The sequence below is a fragment of the Sebastes fasciatus genome, chromosome 18 (genome assembly GCF_043250625.1).
Source record: "Sebastes fasciatus isolate fSebFas1 chromosome 18, fSebFas1.pri, whole genome shotgun sequence".
In the NCBI taxonomy this organism is placed as follows: Eukaryota; Metazoa; Chordata; class Actinopteri; order Perciformes; family Sebastidae; genus Sebastes; species Sebastes fasciatus.
In genome coordinates this window covers 21,239,607-21,260,116 of record NC_133812.1, presented here as the reverse complement: position 1 = coordinate 21,260,116, position 20,510 = coordinate 21,239,607, and the positions used below count along the sequence as shown (strand labels likewise).

The window sequence follows — 20,510 nt, the reverse complement described above, 5'->3', positions numbered from 1 at the left end:
AAGTTTTTCATTTAAGATTTACTTCAAAGTGTACAGAAGTTATTTTTGTTTGGACTTAAATGTGTCAAGTTTCTTCACTTAATTATTAATTTCTCTAAAGAGAAAGTGTGTAGGCTATCAATAGTCAGTATTTTAAAAATACACTATAGGCCTATTTCTTTTGTATCTGTTTGATTAATGTATATATGAAATTATACATGAATAATCATGATAAAAAGACAGTTTTCCTGTAAGTGTTGGCAGGGAGACGCCCAGCAGCCACTGTGTTAAAAGGACAGGAAGCGGATTTTACTACTCAGCCACAATCCAGTATCATCAAGTTTACCACAATAACTCATAACATGACCGGAAGTCAAAATACAAAATAAAAGCTGAGTATTTTTTTATAGTATGTCAGGCTGTATTATAGTTATAAAAATGTCGGAAGAAAAAATGTCTGACAAGAAAGTCTAAAAAAAGTCTGAAAAATCAGTCTGAAAAAAAAGTCTGAAAAAAAAGTCTGAAAAATGTAAAAAAAAAGATGTCGGAAGAAATAAAGTCTGATAAAATTCTGAACAAAAAGTCTTAAAAATGTCTTGAAAAAAAAGTCTGAAAAATGTCTGACAAAAAAGTCTGAAAGATGTCGAAAAAAAATTCGGAAGAAAAATGTCTGACAAAAAAGTCTAAAAAAAGTCTGGAAAAAAAAGTCTGAAAAATCAGTCTGAAAAAAAAGTCTGAAAAAAAAATCAGAAAAAATGTCTGAAAAAAGTCTGAAAAAAAGTCTGAAAAATGTAAAAAAAAAATGTCGGAAGAAATAAAGTCGGAAAAAAGTCGGGAAAAAAAAGTCGGAAAAAATAGTCAGAAAAATGTCTGACAAAAAAGTCTGAAAGATGTCGAAAAAAAATGTCGGAAGAAAAATGTCTGACAAAAAAGTCTAAAAAAAGTCTGGAAAAAAAAGTCTGAAAAATCAGTCTGAAAAAAAAGTCTGAAAAAAAAATCAGAAAAAATGTGTGAAAAAAGTCTGAAAAAAAGTCTGAAAAATGTAAAAAAAAAAAATGTCGGAAGAAATAAAGTCGGAAAAAAGTCGGGAAAAAAAAGTCGGAAAAAATAGTCGGAAAAATGTCTGACAAAAAAGTCGGAAAGATGTCGAAAAAAAATGTCGGAAGAAAAATGTCTGACAAAAAAGTCTGAAAAAAGTCTGAAAAATCAGTTTGAAAAAATAGTCTGAAAAATGTCTGACAAAAAAGTCTGAAAGATGTAAAAAAAAAAATGTCGGAAGAAATAAAGTCTGAAAAAATTCTGAAAAAAAATTCTGAAAAATGTCAAAAAAAATGTCGGAAGAAAAAATGTCTGACAAAAAAGTCTGAAATCACAAACTTCTATTTTCGCCAGTGATGCTTTTATTTTGATGATCGTACCGGAAGTGTAACATCTTCAATCCGGGTACATTGACGGTTCGTCGCTGGCCGCCCTGGGCAGAGAGAACCTCGGCTGTTGCTCTGCTTGTTTGGTCGCGAGAAGACGGCTGTTTATTCTCATCGTTTTACAGGATATAAAGACTAAAACAGTCAACTTCAGAGTAAATACTACTACTACTACTTCTAGTAACTCCACAGGACAATGAATGGTAAGTCATCGAACGGTTCTCACGGAGGAATGGCCTGTATCGAGGGTCTTCCGCCGCTGCCGAAGAGCCTGAGCGGGCTGCTGAACTCGAGCGGCGGCTCCTGGAGAGACATGGAGAGGATGTACGTGAAGAAGACCATGATCCAGGACGACCTGAGCAGAGGCAGGAACACCGACAACCTGCTGTCCAACAAGCCGGCCAACCTCGACGCTGCTCTGGCTCTGCTGCGGAAAGAGATGGTAACATTTCAGGGAGTGTTTCAGTAGAAAGTGCCCCTTATTTCACCCCTTGTTTTTGTCTGCACATTTCGTATCCAACCAAATTCCATTAAGATTTGATGATATTTGGATGTTGCCTGGCTTTTGAGAAAACTTACACACCTTTTTGCACACAATTTAAAGCTTTTTACAAATGAATAGAGTCTTCTAGTAAATTCGGCATACATACTATTTACCCTATACCACATTACATAAATTAAAATACCAACTTGCACCCCTGTTTTTGTCAATGCGCTGCACATTTCGTATCCAACCAAATTCCATTAAGATTTGATGATATTTTGAAGTTGCCTGGCTTTTGGGCAAACTTACACACCTCTTTGCACACATTTTAAAGCATTTTACAAATTAGTAGAGTCTTCTAGTAATTTCGGCATACATATAATTTACCACACACCACATTACATAAATAAAAATACCAACTTTCAGGTATGGATTGTCACATTTCGTATGCAGCCAAATTCCATTAAGATTCTCTGGTAGTTTGATGTTGCCTGGCTTTTGGGCAAATTTACACACCTTTTTGCACACATTTTAAAGCATTTTACAAATTATTGGAGTCTCCTGGTAAATTGGGCATACATACAATTTACCATACAACACATTACATAAATAAAATACCAACTTTCAGGTATGGATCTCTCTTTTTTTTTTTTGCAGCAGCCCACTTAGATTTAGAGCTAACTGAACAAAATGAATACCATTGTGGATTGTATGTTTGCCGAGGTTATGAAAAGACCCCATTGATTCCCAAAGTGTATGCTTCTATATGCTACCCAGTATACAAAGTTGTTTGTAAGCATGAGAAGATAAAACTCGTTTGTTTTAAATGGAGTCTGGTGTTAAGAATACCAGCTACAAGGGACACCAGGAGCAGGAGGAGCTTTGCAGAGGATGAGACAACTCTTAAGCCATTAGGATTGTGCAGATTTGTTTTTCTAAACTTAATTTGATTCCTTTTTAGCTTCAGTATAAAAGTGTTTTTAATGAGCTAGCATGCAATCCTGTGGTGAACTTAATACATGTTATTACAGTCATTGAGGTGTAAACAGATTGAGACACTTATTGCACACTCCCTTGCCAGCAGCAAGGATTTTCATTACAGAGCCAGACCAGATTTCATAATAAAGGTAGACTCCTCCATGGCTGTTGGTCAATACATAACAATAGCCTGTGGTGTCCTCATAGCCAGTCATTTAGATGAAAGGGGTCAAACTGTTGCTGAAACTCTATCCCTTTGCCATTTGGATTTTTGTTACAGGCTTTACTAAATCCTATTTCTGCTTCACATGTTTACCCTCCCTGCAGCACGTTCCCTACTGCAGGCTTACTGCTTTGTTGCTGTTAATGTATTACTATGAGATTGTAGTTCACGTTGTCTAATAAGTTGTAAATGTGTCCTACATGTCCTACATGCTAGAATCGGTAAGCCGCTCCCCACTTTATGGAGCTCAGTACTCGGTTTCAGCTGTCTGACCTGCATGTCTGCTCGCTGTAATTTGTTTGGAAGACAATGCAGTGACCCTCAGTTCATACTGCACTGTCAGCGGAGTGGTATGCAGTAGAAATGCCCTTTTCAACCCTGGCGGTTGAGTTTTGTTTTTTTAGCTTTGAGTCAGTAATGTCATAATGTCAGGTAAGGGTGCAGCTAAGGATTAGTTCACTAGTTTATTCTTTTGATTATATTTTTAAGATTAATGCATTTGTTTTTAAGAAATTACCATCAGGCCTCACTTGTTTTGTCTGACTAACAGTCCAAAAACCTCAAAATATGCAATTAACAAATATATATAAAAAATACTGCAATTTTTCACATCTTAGAGGTTGCAACCAGTCAATGTTTTTTTGGCATTTTTCTTTGTAAAATAACTTTTAATTAATGAATTATCAAAATGTTTGACTATAATTTTCCTTTTGATGAAATAATCAATTAAATCAACTTATTGTTTTAGCACTGATGATAGGTTATTAATGTCAGAAAATGAATCAGCAATTCTTTTGCTAATCGATTAATAGTTAAGTCTGAGGATTTGCTGCATTTCTGAGTAATCAAAATCTAGGATAAAATAATGGCAATAATCGTGAGTTGCAGGCAGTTCTAGTTGTCTCGGGTCGAATCTAGTCTAAAGAACTTAAGAGTCTGGAGTACCAATCACAGATTATCTCAAGAAAGATCTTGTATCACTTTTAACTTTTTAAGGAAAATCCGATTTTATGTTTACCTCATGTATTTATGGTACTTTGTGGTCATGCATGTGCATTCAGTTGATTTCTAGGGGTGTAAATCACAGGTTTCATCACGGTACGATATTATACTGATTCTTTGGACAACAATACGATATTTGCCGATATCACAAAGTACATTCAGGGGCCTGCGATCGATACGAGACGATATCGTATGCCCATTTAACACAATCAGTTCACATTTAATTAGACTCGCAAAAAACAACTAAAATATATGATTTGACAAATTATCACTGAGCACTTCCAGACATTTAAATGAAAAACAATCTAATGAATATAAAGTGGAAATGTCAAAATAAAGGTGTATCTCAAAGATTTTCACTTTGCATCGATGACACTGGATCGTTGATCATTGAATCAATACATCGATCCAGATCGATGTATCGTTCCACCCCTTTTGATTTGCAGTTTGTGTCAGAACTGAACAAGTTTGCATTTTCCCTTGTGGACCTAAAAGTAACTAAAGTTTAGAACCAGCAAACACTATATTTTAAAAGAAGTAAAATGCCTTTAAAACGCCTCATCAGAAATGTATAATGTAATTAATCCGGGTCTGCTCTCTCCAGGTGGGTTTGCGTCAGCAGGACATGTCCCTGCTGTGCCAGCTGTGGTCGCTCCACGAGTCCATCCAGGAGTACAAGGGCAGCTGCCAGGACCTGAGCGCCGCCTCCAGCCTCAGCATGATGGAGAACGGCTACTTCGACGAGGACGACGAGTATTACCCGGAGCCTGGCGCCACACCCACCGGGGACCAGCCGGACGGAGAGGTCGGAGACGGGACGGCAACAATGGCAGCGTCCAAGAATGGGAGCGGCAAAGACGACAGCTGGGACTCCTTTCACGTCACCATCTGAGGCCCTCATTCTTCAGCGTTCTTCTGCAGACGGATACATACTGAAAAGACTTGAGGAAAAGTTTGAGTGGCTCTGGAAACCTTTTGGCCTCCAAGACATTAGTGGTAGCAGTTTATGGTATGTCATTACCGTAATAGACTCGTCCTCCTCAGGTGCAACACACCCCTGCTTGTGCTGCAGAAGGTTCTTTTTGCAGCGTGACCAGGAGCTTCATCAGACTGCGGAGCTGAGAGGCCGGGTGTTTTGACCTTCTCTCAATCTCAGGAGTTGAGATGGATTGTATTCCAAGACTCCATATACTCAAAATTAGGCTATATATATAAATATATTATTTCTTTTTATAAACAAGCTCTACTGCTACTTCTATATCAAGTGGTTTTACTAGCCAGTCTCCCTTTTTGGCAGACCTTTTTTTTTTTTTTTTTACATATACAAAATATATGAACAAAGTTGTATTATTTATTATATAATATAAATAACAAGATATTTGCTTTCCTGTTGCTCTCTACGGATGTTTTGTACTCTACCCAGGTACACGGGTACATCATTTACTGGTTGGGAATCACAGATAATGGGACTTTAAACGTAAACACAGTGGACTCTGCAATCAGTGTTGGCGCAAAGAGACGATCGACGGCGTGGACATGCTGACGGAGACGGTGTGTGTGTGTGTGTGTGTTACTTTTAAGTGGTGAAATCTTTCATTTACATGGACAGACATTGTCAGACCTGAAGAAGAATGGAGTCCTTCATACCTGCTCAAAGTGTAAAAATGCTTGTTAACAGAGTGAGCTTTGGTACAGGAGCGGAGGCTACACTTTTCTGCCTTTTTTTACACGGAGCTGATGTTTGCTCTGAAAATGTGAAATGTTTAAAATGCTGGAGACGGTTTTAACCTGAACCCTCAGAGCTGTTAGAGCTTGGACAACTTTGATGCGCCACTGTTTTCTGACTGGGTGGTTTCGATCTGGCAAATCATGTTTTATACTCTGCTGAGGCTACTCACTTTCATGATGCACCGACTGAGGAGTTGAAGCATAATCCCGGTTTATTACAACTTGGGTGTTATTTTCATAGTTATGGCCGTCAATCAGACAGTCAGACAGGCAAAGTGTTCCCTTGTGCAGTATCATCATAACTGACAGAAACGACTATGAAAATAAGGCTCAAGTTGTAAATCAGCAGCAACACAGACCTGTAGCAAGCGCTTCCTAGCCAGCACTGATTGAAAAATAATCAGGAAAAAACTGGATAAAATGATTTATTCAGCCGTTATCAACATAACCAGCTTTGAGACTTTTCTTCTTAATGTACTCTCAAATAAATATATTGCCAATAATTGAGAAACTGTGATCAACTTCTCACATAATTTACACTTGTTAGTTGAACTGTCATCGACAGAGAAGTGGAAGATACAGAACACAAATCTGTTGAAAAGTTCTGTTTTTGTTCCAGTAAATTGTTTCTGCGGTCGCTGTGGCCTTCAAATGTTGCTCGCCGTGTAACACGCAAAGCTGTAGCTTGGTAGCAACTATCAGCTCACTACAGGGGACTTTATAATACTATGTATCCTACTAAAACTGATCCTGTCTTAACAACACATGCAACATGCTCTGCAGCATCTAGCAGGTACCTGGAGTTTCAACATTATTTAAGACACGTTAGAGAGGGATGTAATGGGTTTTATTCATGTTTCAACTAGAGCTGCAACGATTAGTCGACTAATCGATCAGTTGATCAACAGAAAAATATTCACCAACTGTTTTGTTAATTAATCGTTAAAGTCATTTTTTGATGTAAAAATGTCAGAAAATGCTGTTTGCCGCCTCTCAGATATGAAAATGACCTGCTTTTTTCTGTTTATATCATATTAAAGTGAATATCTATGGACAAATCAAGACATTTAAAGACATCACCTTAGACTTAGTGAAATTGGGATGGATATTTTTCACCATTTTCTGACATTTTATAGACTAAACGATTAATCGATTAATCTATTAATCGAGAAAATATGAAAAATAATCCTAGTTGCAGCCCTAGTTTCAACATACCTGCAACCTCAATCTAAAACTGAGGGCTTTCCATTACGAGACAATACTGGTCATTAACAAGATTGTAACAGCAAGTGTTTCTAATTTAATAGACCGTTGGATCTCTGCTTGCTGTTTTAAAGAGTGTTTTTAATTGAAACACTCCACAAAGACAGCCTTACTTTAGCAGGTGGCAAAGACGTTTGGATGTGCAACTATTTCTGCTACACACATGAATGGTCTTCCTTAATATCTAAAACTCTACAGCAAAAGGGTTTAGCTGAACCTGTAGCACGCAACGCCTCAGCTCAACACACAGCAGCTGTTCTGACTGTCAACACCCACCTTCACTTTGAGAAGCTGTGGGAAGTGTCAGTGTTGATATTGTGTCTGTACAGATCATACGACGCCATCTGTTTGTAGGCTGGTCCACTATTTGTGTGCTCGTGGAACACAAACCAAAGAAAGCACAGCACTCAAAATGAAATGTATAGAGCGCTGCAGGGATGATGTATTTTTTGTAGGCCAACCAGGAAGTTAGCGTCACCCTGGTTCCCTTAACAAAAAGCCAACGGGATTTTTCCATTGGGTTTTGGATTATTACTGAAAATAAGCTCTGTGGCAAACACACATTTATGATACTTACAGTTTTTGTTCAGCAAGATAATCCCATTGACTTCCAGACGAGGGAACCGGAAGATCTAAAATGCTGACTCATTTCTGTGTTTTAGGACTCATTCCTGCAGCACTCTATATGGTTAAAGGTGCTGAAGAAGACAGTTTCCCATAATGAACTGCTCTTGAATGGTTACATTTGACTTAAAATGTACAGTACTTACTGACATCTGATGTCCTGAAGAATGTCTCCACAGTTATCATGAACATGTTGTCTCTGTCTTTTAGCAGTGACGGTTAATGTTTCATTGAGGTGATGGTTATGCCTTTAGCCGTCTCAAAGAAACACTCATATTTTCAGTGTTTAGAGAGCCCTGAAGTCAAAAGTACAGTATCAGTAACGGTGTACAAACTCATCATTTCATAGTGACCTACAGCAGTGTAACATCACGACACCTCTCGCTCAAAAACACAACTACCTACTCACTTTTAAATCTTGTGCTGTTAATAATCGATAATGCAAGTTTCTAAATGGAACCAGAAACCTAAACTCGGCAATAGAGTACAATGGTACTGACTACATTATCTAATACGTTGGGTTGAATGTTTGCTCTCTGTTATTTGTTACGAATCATCTAAGTCCGTAAAGGGCCAGAGTTTATGAAACGTAACATTTTGTCTGTACAGTCAACCTGCATCTGAATGCTCCTAATATTTCCAGTCATATGACCCATTTAGAGTCATTTAAAACACCAGTTTTATCCCTGCAACCTAATCCGAAGCTACCAATCGATGGGGGTGGGAATCACCAAAGGCCCCACGATACGATGTTATCACGATATTTAAGTCACAATACGATTTCAAACATTTTGCGATAAGATATATTACGATGTATTGCAATTTATTGCCTTTTTCCAACTACAAATTATGCAGTTTGTCAACATTTGTTTTATCTAATAAGATCCAGTTTTCACTCTGTACATCTCAGAGTTTTCAGTCGTGTATCACGAGGTCAGAGGTCAAGGGACCCCTTTGAAAATGGCCATGCCAGTTTTTGCTCTCCAACTTTGGAGTGTTATTTAGCGTTCTTCTCATCATGATTGTTACCAACTGATTCCTTTGGTTTTCTAGTTTCATATGATACCCGTATCTTCAATCTAGCTTTAAAACTGAGCCTGTTACAACCTCTGAAAGACAGAATAGCGTCCGGTATTGGTTAATTGATTGTTGAGGGGATTAAACTAAATGATTGCATTTCCTGCAGAAAATGCGTGTGAATGCTGACAACTGAAAGTAATTGCAAAGCATTGCTGAAAATACAGAAATCTTAAAGCGCAAATGCGGAATAGACTTCTAAAAAGTAGTATTTGGGTGGAATAAACTTTTATTTTGAAACATTAGGGCCATCCCTAGTTTCCTGTTAACATACAGTGAGAGTTGGGGTCTTTTACTTTGAAATACAAGCTTCATCCTGAGCTACCTGTTAACAAATGCTGTATAGCATTCACACAATAAAAGATCAATACTTAACGTCCATGTATCGATGCAATATTGCCACGCAAAATATCGTGATACTATGCTGCATAGATTTTTTTCCCCCATCCCTAATAATCAATGCAGCTTAAAACATTTCTGCACAAACTTGACCCCAGACGTTTTATTGGATGTCAACACAATTAGTGCCTTTTGTAAACCTTCAGGTTTCAGACCTGTGGTTCGCTGTTCAACACGGGGACGAGAATAAACCGTTTATATCATTTGACTCGCTTGACATGCACTTGGTTCTTAAAGCTGCTGCGTGTACAATTTGAAACTTGATGGCTTTTGCAACCTCCTAAATCCTTTTTCTGGTAATGTATTACATCAATATGCAAATCCAGAAAATCTCAGAAAGACCTGATTAAAAGGTGTTTAGAGATTTGGAGCTTTGCTCTGGTACTTTTCCTTTCCTGTTTTCTTTTTTTACTCCTCGGTCGAAGGCTCCTTTTTCATTTTATTGACGAGGATGCAGCTGTTGGGAGTGGTGGTGGTGGTGGTGGTGGTGGTGTTATTTTCTGATGCTTCCTCCCTCTGAAATTTGAGTTGCTGAGGTCGTTCTCTTCCTGTCTTGGGTTTGATGTTTCCCAGACACGACAAAACACGGAACCGCAACACAGAATAACTCAATTTTCTACATTTATTCTGTCAAAATCCATTTTTAGTTTCTACATGAAGCAGCTTTAACCTCCAAAACTTGTAACAGCCTTAAAATCCGTCGTGTCACTTGCAAAATAAACGACATGGTGCACTCCTCGCTTGTTCAAACAAGTATGATTTTGCACTTGTTTGTGGTTGATCGGTGTTGAATCTCCCCTAAAAGCACCTGATCCTGTTTGAGTTGGTCTTTATTGCACAGGCACACGGTGCTCCTTTTACAGTAGCTCTACTGTAACTAAACCCAGCACAAGAGAGTTGAACTTTAAATTGAACACCAGCAAATTGTACCTAATATCGTTACCATTAGCAGTTGAAAAGTGTGTTTCCTACTTTTACAGCCCCCCTTTTTTCATGTGATTATTGGATGTGTAATGTGGCGATGTCATCTCAGGGTGTTTATTGATCATCTTTACCTTGGAGGGACAAAAGAAATACTTCAAACATTTGAACACGATTGTAAATGTACACAATGTGATGATGTCGCCCACATACTTACAGCGAACTACAGTGGATTTGTTTCTATGTAAATGTCATGTTTTGGTGCGAGTCTCTCTTAATCAAACAGCAAGCGCTTCTATTCTAAAGCGAACAATCACAGGAAGAACTCAATTGTGAGAGATTTTTCTACATAAAGTGGCCTCAATAGACCAGAATGCATTGCAGCCACAAAGTGAGGGGTGTTACTGTAATCACACTGTGCGTTCCAATATCCATACTACTATTTAATATGCCAGAAATGATTTACATAGTATGTCAAAACCCAAAAATACCAGGATGTCCTACTATATCCGGATGTATTTTGCAGTATGCAAGCCAGCATGCTCTTCTGGCTACTCTGACCCACAATCCTCTGCGGCGGATATATGAGCAAAGAGGGTCAAAGTTCAAGGCGCAATGTCATGAAGAAGTAGTATGTCCCAATTGTATACATACTGCATGCAATAGTGCGTACTTTGTAAGGCTGCAGTATGTACTAAAAGTATGTGATTTGGAACGTAGCCACAGTCATGTCTCAGTGTTCACCTCAGCTCTAGTGGTTGTTACTAAGCACTCTGGGAAATGTAGGAACAGTGTGGACACACAGATATTGATGGTATTTAATGAGAGTGTCAGAGAGGGAGATTTATTCATGAAACATGTTGATTTATATCAAGATTAGCTGTCAAATGATCATGTTTCAGTCACCTTAAAACTTCTAACTTCTGCTTGGCCCCCTGAGAAATGGCCAAAAATGCATAAAAACATGAGTTTTTCCACTAAAATTCAAACTTATTCTTCTTTAAGCCGACCTGTGTTGAGACCTGTGTTTCATCAGCTGAATTGTAGCGCGCAAATCAGCCAAGAAAAACACAAGAGAGCCTTTAGGTGTTAAATACAACAGATTGAATATTCCGATTATTATTATCCACCTTTTCTAATTACCGGCTGCAGCCGTTAAATTTGTTTGAATGTGAGAGTGAAATGTCATATTTATACTGTATATCATAATCATTCATTAAATCACTATAGTGGGAAAAAAATGGTGTTAATGTATTTTGTGTTGCATATAAGCAGAAGAAGTGTGTTGTTATACCATCTATTATTACTCCTGTTCTTTGATCTATGAATAATGACCATACTACTGTTTCTTTGGACAATTAGTCTCAATGCTATCATAGTTATTATACTGATATGGATTTAATAAAGTGATTCCATACTTTTCAGGTTTGGTGTGAGCTTTTTTTTAAAATTCTACATGAAACTGAACCAACGTACGCCATGAATGGCTGAACCAAATCTCATGGAAGTTCATCCAATAGCTGCTAAAATGACTAAAAATGAATAAAAAATAATAAGACATCTTCTTCCCTATCAACCCCAGTAAAACGCACAGCTCTCTCAGACCAAACTACAGTCTTCTTCCTCTCTCTGCTGCCCTACTTCTTCTGTTTTTCTCCTGAATGCATCTCACTCTGGCCTGCATTTAAATGCACCAATCTGCATTTTGGTCCTGACTATCTTATCTGCCATGCCAAAGCAGTTCCGGTTTAATTGATCATTACTGCAGCAGGATGTGACGGCTTTGATGTAGCAGCTCCTCATGCCGGGAGATGAATTACTGATGATGATAAAACACTGTTTATATTCTCACACGCTGAGACTCTGTTTAAATTCTCACAAACCTCCCTGTGAGACTGAAGAAATAGGTCACGCAACACTCGTTTCAACTCCACATGCGCTGAATGTTCTCCACTGTGTGGTGTCACTGCTTTGTGAATTTTGTCCTTTGAAATACCAGAGTGTGGTAGTGTAATAGTCAGAAAGGTGTTTTTTAAAATATAATCATACCAATTTAACAGCGAGAACTAATAGATGACAGTGTACTCCTGTAATTAACCAGTGGTGTGATTGAGTATGTACGTTAGTTACAGTACATGTACTCACAGGTAAATATTGTACTTCAGTTATCTGACATAGTTAATGATTACTTTGCAGATTAAGATTAAAAATCTATGAAGTGCATATAAAATATGAGGCATTGTTATACAGTAAATTGAAACACTTAACAGTATATAAAATAAGTCAAATCAGCTCCAATCCAATTAGTTAATTAAAAAAAAAAATTTATTTACGTATTTTTTATTATTATTATTTATTTATTTATTTTTTATTATTTCAATTAATGTCTTGTTTTGAATTATGCCATTTTTTGTTGTTGTTGGTAATAATTTCCATAAAATTTGATCACAAAAAAAACAATTCGCTCCAATGCAAAAATTCTGTTTACATATTAATGTAGATTAATACAGATTAATTGCTCTTAATATTATATAGTTTTACTCAAGTAAACCTTTAATAGGCCTACAGGTCTTTAAATTGTAATGGCAATATTGTGGTGCTTTGTAATTTTCTTTCTTTTATACTCTTATGTTTTTTTGGATTTTTTTTAAATGCACTGTTTTTTTTGTTTCTGGTCTCATTTGTGTTTAAGTTTAAGCATTAAATGGACATTAAAGCTTTCCACTCAAACTCTAGATACTGCAACCAGAATTGCAAAGCAAACCAGCCAAGCTGCACTGGCATCTGACGTCAAATGAAATGCCTAAATATACCCCTATATCATAAAACATGTATTCATTTAAAAGCTCCATAAAAGAGCTTTGATATATTCTCTGTATGAAGGCTCCTCTATACAGACAGTTGTGCATCATATGAAGCCCATGTTGTCTTTCTCTCTCTCTCTGCTCTGTGCTCTGGTCTCGTGCTGCCCATCTGAGCGTCTGTTAGGGGATTAGAGCAGATTAACATAATCTTGATTGAGAGAGCAAATCCAAGGTGCGCATCACTCTCTCTGCAGGGAGGGAGGGAGGGAAAGACTGCTACATCTGAGCCGGGCTGTGGGCACCAGCAGAAGGCTCGTCTTTCACAATAACATGCACGAAAGAGTTAGATGGTGGTCATATTTTTGAACTGAGGTCACCAATTACTGATTTCTGTTGATAGTTCTTGTTTTTTCTGAGTTAATTCCTGTTATATAGTGCTGTTCTGTTTCCTTAGTGTTGTTCTTTTCAGTCCATTGATCCCAGTGAGGCCGGTTCATGACCGACCTGCTGGCTCTAATGACTGCTGGTTAGTATACAACACATTTCCTGCTCATTTAATGGGTTCATAATTTGAATATTTATACATCCTCATGCATTTCTGTGTGCTGCTTCCTGCTGATATCCAGACTCAACTGGAGCAGCTTTGAATACATTCTTTATAATGATGTTTGGGGGGGTTTCTAGTCTGCAGCTTGTGGTTTTCAGTGAAATATCTCTACAACGATTGGATGGATTGCCGTGGAATTTGGTTCATGTCCCCCTCAGGATGAATTGTTATAACAGCGCCAACTAAAAAAAAATTCCATAATGTGTCCAATACTTTGGTTTATGACTGTGTTTAGTCCACTGTTGGAACAAACTACCACAAGATCTCAGATTTTACTATTTGATGTATATTGACCAATTTAACATCACCTGTGACCTCCAGTCTATACTTATCAGGTAAAATAACACTTCAATTTTCAGCGAAGGCAGAGGGTTCTGTACCAGGAGGGTAAAGTGACTTGAGGTTGGACTTTGGCTTCCCCACTGGTCCAGACTGGTAAATGGCTGTGAGGTGACTGCTGTTACGGTAATCTGATTAGTCAGATTAAACCACTGCATGCCGCAGTAATTGAGCGACACTTTCCAGATTTAGAAACTCCCTCGGAGCTTTGTTCACAAAGACTTTGTCCTGGAGAATCAGACACTGACATAACACGTGTCTATTCCTGTGCTTATTTACACTTTTGTGCATCATTAAAGAAATGTAAAAGACTGAAATAAAAACAGGTAGACAAGATATCTCACAAGTTGGTATCTGTGCCGATAGACCTCTCCTATAACCTTAATTTAATTGACAAATTATGCATTTTGCACATTGTTTTTTTATGGTAGAACAATGACACATGGATGTATGAAATTTTGAAATAAAAACAAGAAGACACAGTGCACAATTTGTACAACTGAGCTCCAAACTGCACTGCTCTTTCTGCTTCCTTCTGCTGCGAGGATCCATGAAAACACCAGTTTATCTCCTGCAGAAGAAGACGTTTCGGTCATTTCTGTGTTAAAAGCTTAAACCGATCCAGACTGTGTTGCTCCGGAGCACGGATCCTCCCAGGGTGAGGACACCTAACAAAACATTCCTCACTCGTGTGTCGTCTCCTCAACTATTCACAGGCCTGTAATAACATGTGCAGAGGCAGCACACGCACACACACACACACACACAAAATCAAATCACATACATATGTTTAAATACAAATATTTTATTTACTCCATGTCGTATGTTTATATAGCAGACAGTACAGAGAGCGCGTACTGCAACATTTAACTGCAGTGTGTTTCATGCAGCTCGTGGCAAACTCGCTCTGCAAGTTCGTTTTACATAATCTATAACAGAAGTCGCTGCCAAACTTCAGGGATGGTCCATGACAGAAAGCCACAAATATGTCAACATTATTTCTTTTGCAATATCTGCAACAATCGTGGAAAGTACAGAGGTACAGATAAGACACTAACATAGGGTTGAAACTAACGATTATTTTCATTTTCTATTATTTTCTTGATTAATCGATTAGTTGTTTGGTCTATAAAATGTCAGAAAATGGTGAAAAATGACAATCAGTGTTTCCCAAAGCCCCAAATGACGTCTTGTTTTGTTCACAACTCAAAGATATTCAGTTTACTGTCATAAAGGAGTAAAGAAACCAGAAAGTATTCACATTTAAGAAGCTGGAATCAGACATTTAAAAAAAAAAAAAAAATCTTAAAAAATTACTAAAACCAATGAATCAATTATAAAAATAGTTGCCAATTAATTTAATAGTTGTTGTAGTTTTTGTTCATTTCTTGTAACTGGAGGACATTTTGCGAATGCCGCCTTACAAAACAACCCAACAGCAGAAGGGCGTGATTCTTACAACAGACTTTGTAGTAACAGCAGATGGTGGAAGAAGTGAAACGCAGATAAAATGTCATAAAGACAACAAACACCAAAGAAGGGTTCATGGAGGACAAGACACGATGTTAAGAAGTAAAAACAGTGATATTGAATAGAACAGATGATTTGTTTACGGTGTTAATTTGATGATAAATTGATGCTACGTGCAGCTATAGTATAGAAACTGTATCCCCTAAAAGCACTGAATGTCCATCCCGTTATCTGGTGGGGTGAGTCCTCTGTCAGCAGATGGTTTTGTTCAGAAAGAATTCAGCCTCGCCTCTCGTCACGTGTTCGTAACAACGACACGACTCCTGCAAAGACTCCTGGGGGCCGAGGCCGGTTCAGCTGTCCCTTCATACTGTTCATACTGTATGAAGGTAAGTGCAGTGGATGAATTCCCCTCATTCCACAGACACTCGGTCGGCTTCGGACGTTTGTTTTTACTGATTGAACGTTGCTCTGTTTACAGACAGACACATTCCAGGGACAGTAAGAGGAGGCTTGGTAAAGTTTACCCACATGTTTCATAATGATTATTATTGTAAACCAGATGTCTGGTGAGATTCCTGCTGCAGTTTGGTGTGTTAAAGGATTTTACTCATCATTCTGTAACAAATAAATGGCGGACCCTGCCTTAAGAATTTCATTAGTTTCAGCTTCAGTGGTGAGTTTAATGACACATGATGACAAAAGTAAAGAACATGAGGAAAACATACAGTAGAAATCATTTTGGTAATTGTTTGTCATGAGAATAGTCTAATTTAATAAATTCCAATGAACTATTAGCGGATTAATTGATTAGATGATTGACAGAAAATTAATCAGCAACAGTTTTGATAATCAAATAATCATTTTAAGTCAATTATCAAGCAAAAATGCCAAACATTTTCTGGCTCTAACTGCTCAGATGTGAGAATTTGCTGCTTTTATCTATTTCGTAAAATTGTAAATGACATATTTTGGGGTTTTGGACTGTTGGTCGGACCAAACAAGCAATTTGGGGGAGTCACCTTGGGCTCTGTAAGGCATCGTTCTCTATTTTCTGACATTTTATAGACAATTGATTGATTATTAAAACAAATAATCAACTAGTAGCAGCCCTAATATAGTTGAATATCAAACAAAATAGTGCTTACTGATGCAAAAATCGAAACCCGATCAAACCCAACATATAACATCAGCTGTTCTTCCTCTATCACAGTGACACTAATCTTTCAGCATAGTTATAAATAATGGGAAAGTCAATTCTGTCTGCTTTATTTAACCACTTATCCCCACTTCATTCTCACAATTGACCCTGTGTGTGTGTGTGTGTGTTTCTGTATGCATGTGTGTGTGAGTTAAGGTAAGTATGTCACCAATGAGCCAAAGAATGTGAAGAGCGTCCTGTCCAAACAGAGAAGTACTTCTTGTCAAATTACAACCTCGGGGTCGGTGTTTGTGTCAATTGTAGAGAGAGCGGCCCTGAGAAACAGTCATTTAGATCAGGAGACGTTGCCATGCTGCAGCTCCTCTCTGTATGTTTGTCTCAATAAAGTCATCAAATCAAATGAAAAAATGTCACAGGAATCTTGAGCTCATTGTCCACCCTTTAAAACCAAAAACAACAGGAGAGCCACCTCCTAAATATACCTCCAACACGAAGATGGATCTTCTGCTGCTTTCTGTCTCCGTTTTTGGCTTTGAGCAGCAAAAACACTTCAGAACACTCCTTCTCCAACTCCGTGTGTAGAGGGTTCTTTCAAAAACCTGCCTCTCTCTGGCACAAGTTGGCGTCCACGATCACTTGTTCGTCCCTGAGAGATAACCGACAGTCTGATGACGTTCAGTCCAATGTCAACATGTCCTGGATGCTCCATGGAAGCTGTTTACAGGCCTGAGCCACGCAGGTCTCTGACAGCAGGCCTAAACACACGGCCAGCAGTGACAGACGTCTACTGCTGTTCAGGATCACTGCAGAAGAGACGGATGAGAAAATTATGAATATATATACTTTGTTTTCATGTTAGTTAAAGTACGTCTGAAAAATCTTGAATCCTACAGAAAATGTGTAAACCAAAAAAAGTCTCAACATTTATTTTGAGAAATTCTATTTTCAAGCTGGTATGAACAGTAGACACAACATGAGATCCAAGAGTTCGTTGCACTCGGCATCAGACAAACTCTAATTTGTTCTTTATTAATATGACGTACAGAAGTTCCTCATCAGAGCAGCAGACCATAACCATACTCAACAACATCTCATTGTTTGCTGCTCACAGGCGAGCTGCCAAACACAATGAGCAGATTTATGTTTCCAGAGCTGCTGAAGAAAATAATTATACAAACGCAAAAAACGTGGACTAAAACCTTTTGTGTTATGTAATGTATTTATTTTAAGTGTCTGGGGGTCCATGCAGTGAGGAGCACCAGGAGCAGGAGGGGTCGTTTCAAACAAAGAGAGAGTTAGTTGCCACCTGCTGGTGCTTTGAAATGTTGTTTAAAGAATGAAATACCGAGACTTCACCGATGTGTCTCACAAAGTACAAACATATTCCTTAAAAATTAAAGTTATTTTTTTTCTTATTATTAATTCTTAAATTATGATATTTTCTTGGTCAGTATTGAGAGTGTTAGAAAATCCTAAAAAAAATAAAGATACGTTTTTATTTATTTATTTTAATTTACTTACTTAGTGTAATGTATTTATTGTAATGTATTTATTTATTATTTTCATTTTATTTGTTTAGATTTACATATAATGTCATTTGTTTAAGTAAATTTGCTCACTTATTTTAATATATTTATTAAACTATTTTCTCAGTAGAAAGTAGTTCCAAATACACCTGTTCACAGTGAGTCTGGGGCGAGTAAAAATCAAATCTATCTGCCTGTCTAGATGACACCAGAGGTGAGTGAGAGAATCCATCCTCCTACCTCTGATGGCCTGTGAGTTTGAGGTGAGCACAAACAGCTTGATGAGGCCGAGGCAGAGCGGCGAGTAGTCGTGCTCCCAGATGACAGCGGGGATGAGGAGGACCTTTCCGTAGCAGGACAGCAGCAGGGCTCTGAGGAGCAGGCTGAGCTCCAGGGTCCCGCCCTGCTGACGACCAACCACCGCCCAGAGGAACCACAGCACGCCGCCGCAGAATGCCGACAGCTCTACACCACCAAGAGACACAGATAGATGTATTAAATTATACATGGAAATTACTTTTTAGTATAAAAGGTGTTAGATTAAACTGTATCCTACAGTATGGATGAGTATCAGCAAAATTCAGCCTTTACCAACAAGAGGGGAATTGTCATTTCTATTCTTTATCCCATAGAGGGCGCTTGACTCCAGCATAGTGCTGAAATGATTAGTTGAAAATTAATCAACAACAGTTTTTAAATCGATTAAGTCTTTTATCAAGCTAAATATGTGAATCATTCTCTGGTTCCAGCTCAAAAAAATACTCAAGTAAAGTACAATTACCTCAAAATAGTATTTTTGTAAATGTACTTAGTGACATTCCACCACTGACTGTAACCATCCATGTGTTCTCAGTAGATGGTGCTCCATATTAACACTCTAACATACACTACGGCAGCGACACAGACAGTAACAGACGAGTAATGGCGCTCTTGTTTTATCATCTTACCGAGGGCGGCCAATCCAAACATGCCGTAGAACTCCCATTGCTTGGTGTACCTGATGATGTCAGCGGGGTCGCTGCTCTGCTCGGAGCCGCGGAGCAGAGACCACCTGAGGTACGCCTCACACAGCAGGCAGAACACACACAGCTTCCAGTGGATCTGGAGGAGGAGGTGGAGGAGAGGAGGTAAAAACACACATATTAATTAAGTATACCTGAACACTAGTGATGGAAGAAGTATTCATCCTACCGCTCTGTGAAAATACTCCACTACAAGTATTGCATTCAAAACCTTAAAGTATCAAAAGTAAAAGTACTCATTGTGCAGTAAAATGTTCCCTGTCAGTGTTTTGACTTTTAACTTAAAGGTCCCATATCATGCTCGTTTTCAGGTTCATACTTGTATTTTGTGTTTCTACTAGAACATGTTTACATGCTGTAATGTACAAAAAAAAACTTTATTTTCCTCATACCGTCAGCCTGAATATGCCTGTATTCACTCTCTGTCTGAAACGCTCCGTTTTAGCACATTTTGACGGAATGCAACGAAATTGCAACAGAATTGCGTTGCTAGGCAACAGCTTGGGTCCATGTGTACTTCCTGTCAGCTGATGACATTCACATACACTGCAACCAGGAATAAACTGGGACACATTTAGAATGTTTATGATTAAATGTGTATAAAGGGTCTAAATATTGTATATTTGTGACATCACAAACGGGCAGAAATCCTGACAGCTTGTTTCAAATGCAGAGTTTCTGAATACGGGCTGTGTGTATTTCCCTGTGGATTGAGTGTTTCGATACTTTCACAGTATTTATATATCACTTAAACCTGCTTTATAATAAAAAAAAAAACATGAAAATCTCACTTTTTTATAATATGGGTCCTTTAAATGTCCATCAACATGCACACATCCTAGTTTAGACTGATCTATTATTGTTTTTGCACATGTGCAAGGGAGGTAAAAAAAAAATAGTTGACTTACATTCAAGCTTGTGTTGAACAAAATGTGTCTGAACGCCTGCGTCTTGCACAGAATGGCATCAATCAGGATGATAACTGGGTCATATTCAATGTACTTGTCCACTGGCTTCTGGCAGGACTGCTGGAGAGACACACACACACACACACACACACACACACATACAGGTAAACTCCAGCATGATACTGACAGATTAATCTGTAGTTTCCATGCTGCTGCTAAGGAATGACATGATAATATTAAGGCATGTTGTCAAAGTTAGCTGTAACATCTCTGAGGTAAACATTGTTAGCTCACATCTTCATCATAAACACAACCAGTCGACTCAATTCAAAGAAGTTAACAGTTAACATACACATATAGTTATCTTCAGGATCCCGTTGCTGTAATCCCGGTGTAACTCCGAGGCTTTTTCGTTACATTCAACACACCTAAAGTCATCTTTCCCCATTCTGCACCCTGATAACTACAAAACACAACTAGCATGGGAGGCAAGCAAAGCGGAAGTAGGAAGTAAGAGTTTTCCATACAGTTCCGCCTTCAAAATAAAAGTACAGATTTGTCAGCAATTCA

The 20,510-nt window shown here is 38.1% G+C and overlaps 2 protein-coding genes across 3 annotated transcripts; one reads left to right on the top strand and one right to left on the bottom strand.

Moving 5' to 3' along the window:
* Positions 1-1,458: 1,458 nt before the first annotated feature.
* fam89a (family with sequence similarity 89 member A) lies at positions 1,459-5,118 on the top strand. The gene is made up of 2 exons (XM_074615040.1): positions 1,459-1,845; positions 4,695-5,118. The coding sequence occupies exons 1-2, from the start codon at positions 1,600-1,602 to the stop codon at positions 4,980-4,982; spliced, it is 534 nt and encodes a 177-aa protein (XP_074471141.1). The 5' UTR covers positions 1,459-1,599; the 3' UTR covers positions 4,983-5,118.
* A 9,519-nt stretch (positions 5,119-14,637) lies between these two features.
* arv1 (ARV1 homolog, fatty acid homeostasis modulator) lies at positions 14,638-20,461 on the bottom strand. 2 transcript variants are annotated; one of them, XM_074615641.1, is made up of 5 exons: positions 20,293-20,461; positions 19,941-20,057; positions 18,958-19,111; positions 18,251-18,475; positions 14,638-17,287 (listed from the first exon to the last, which is right to left on the bottom strand). In XM_074615641.1, the coding sequence occupies exons 1-5, from the start codon at positions 20,386-20,388 to the stop codon at positions 17,160-17,162; spliced, it is 720 nt and encodes a 239-aa protein (XP_074471742.1). In that variant the 5' UTR covers positions 20,389-20,461; the 3' UTR covers positions 14,638-17,159. The 2 variants fall into 2 exon arrangements, with proteins under 2 accessions (XP_074471742.1, XP_074471741.1); XM_074615640.1 differs by having other exon boundaries at positions 19,941-20,060; positions 20,293-20,457.
* Positions 20,462-20,510: the final 49 nt, after the last annotated feature.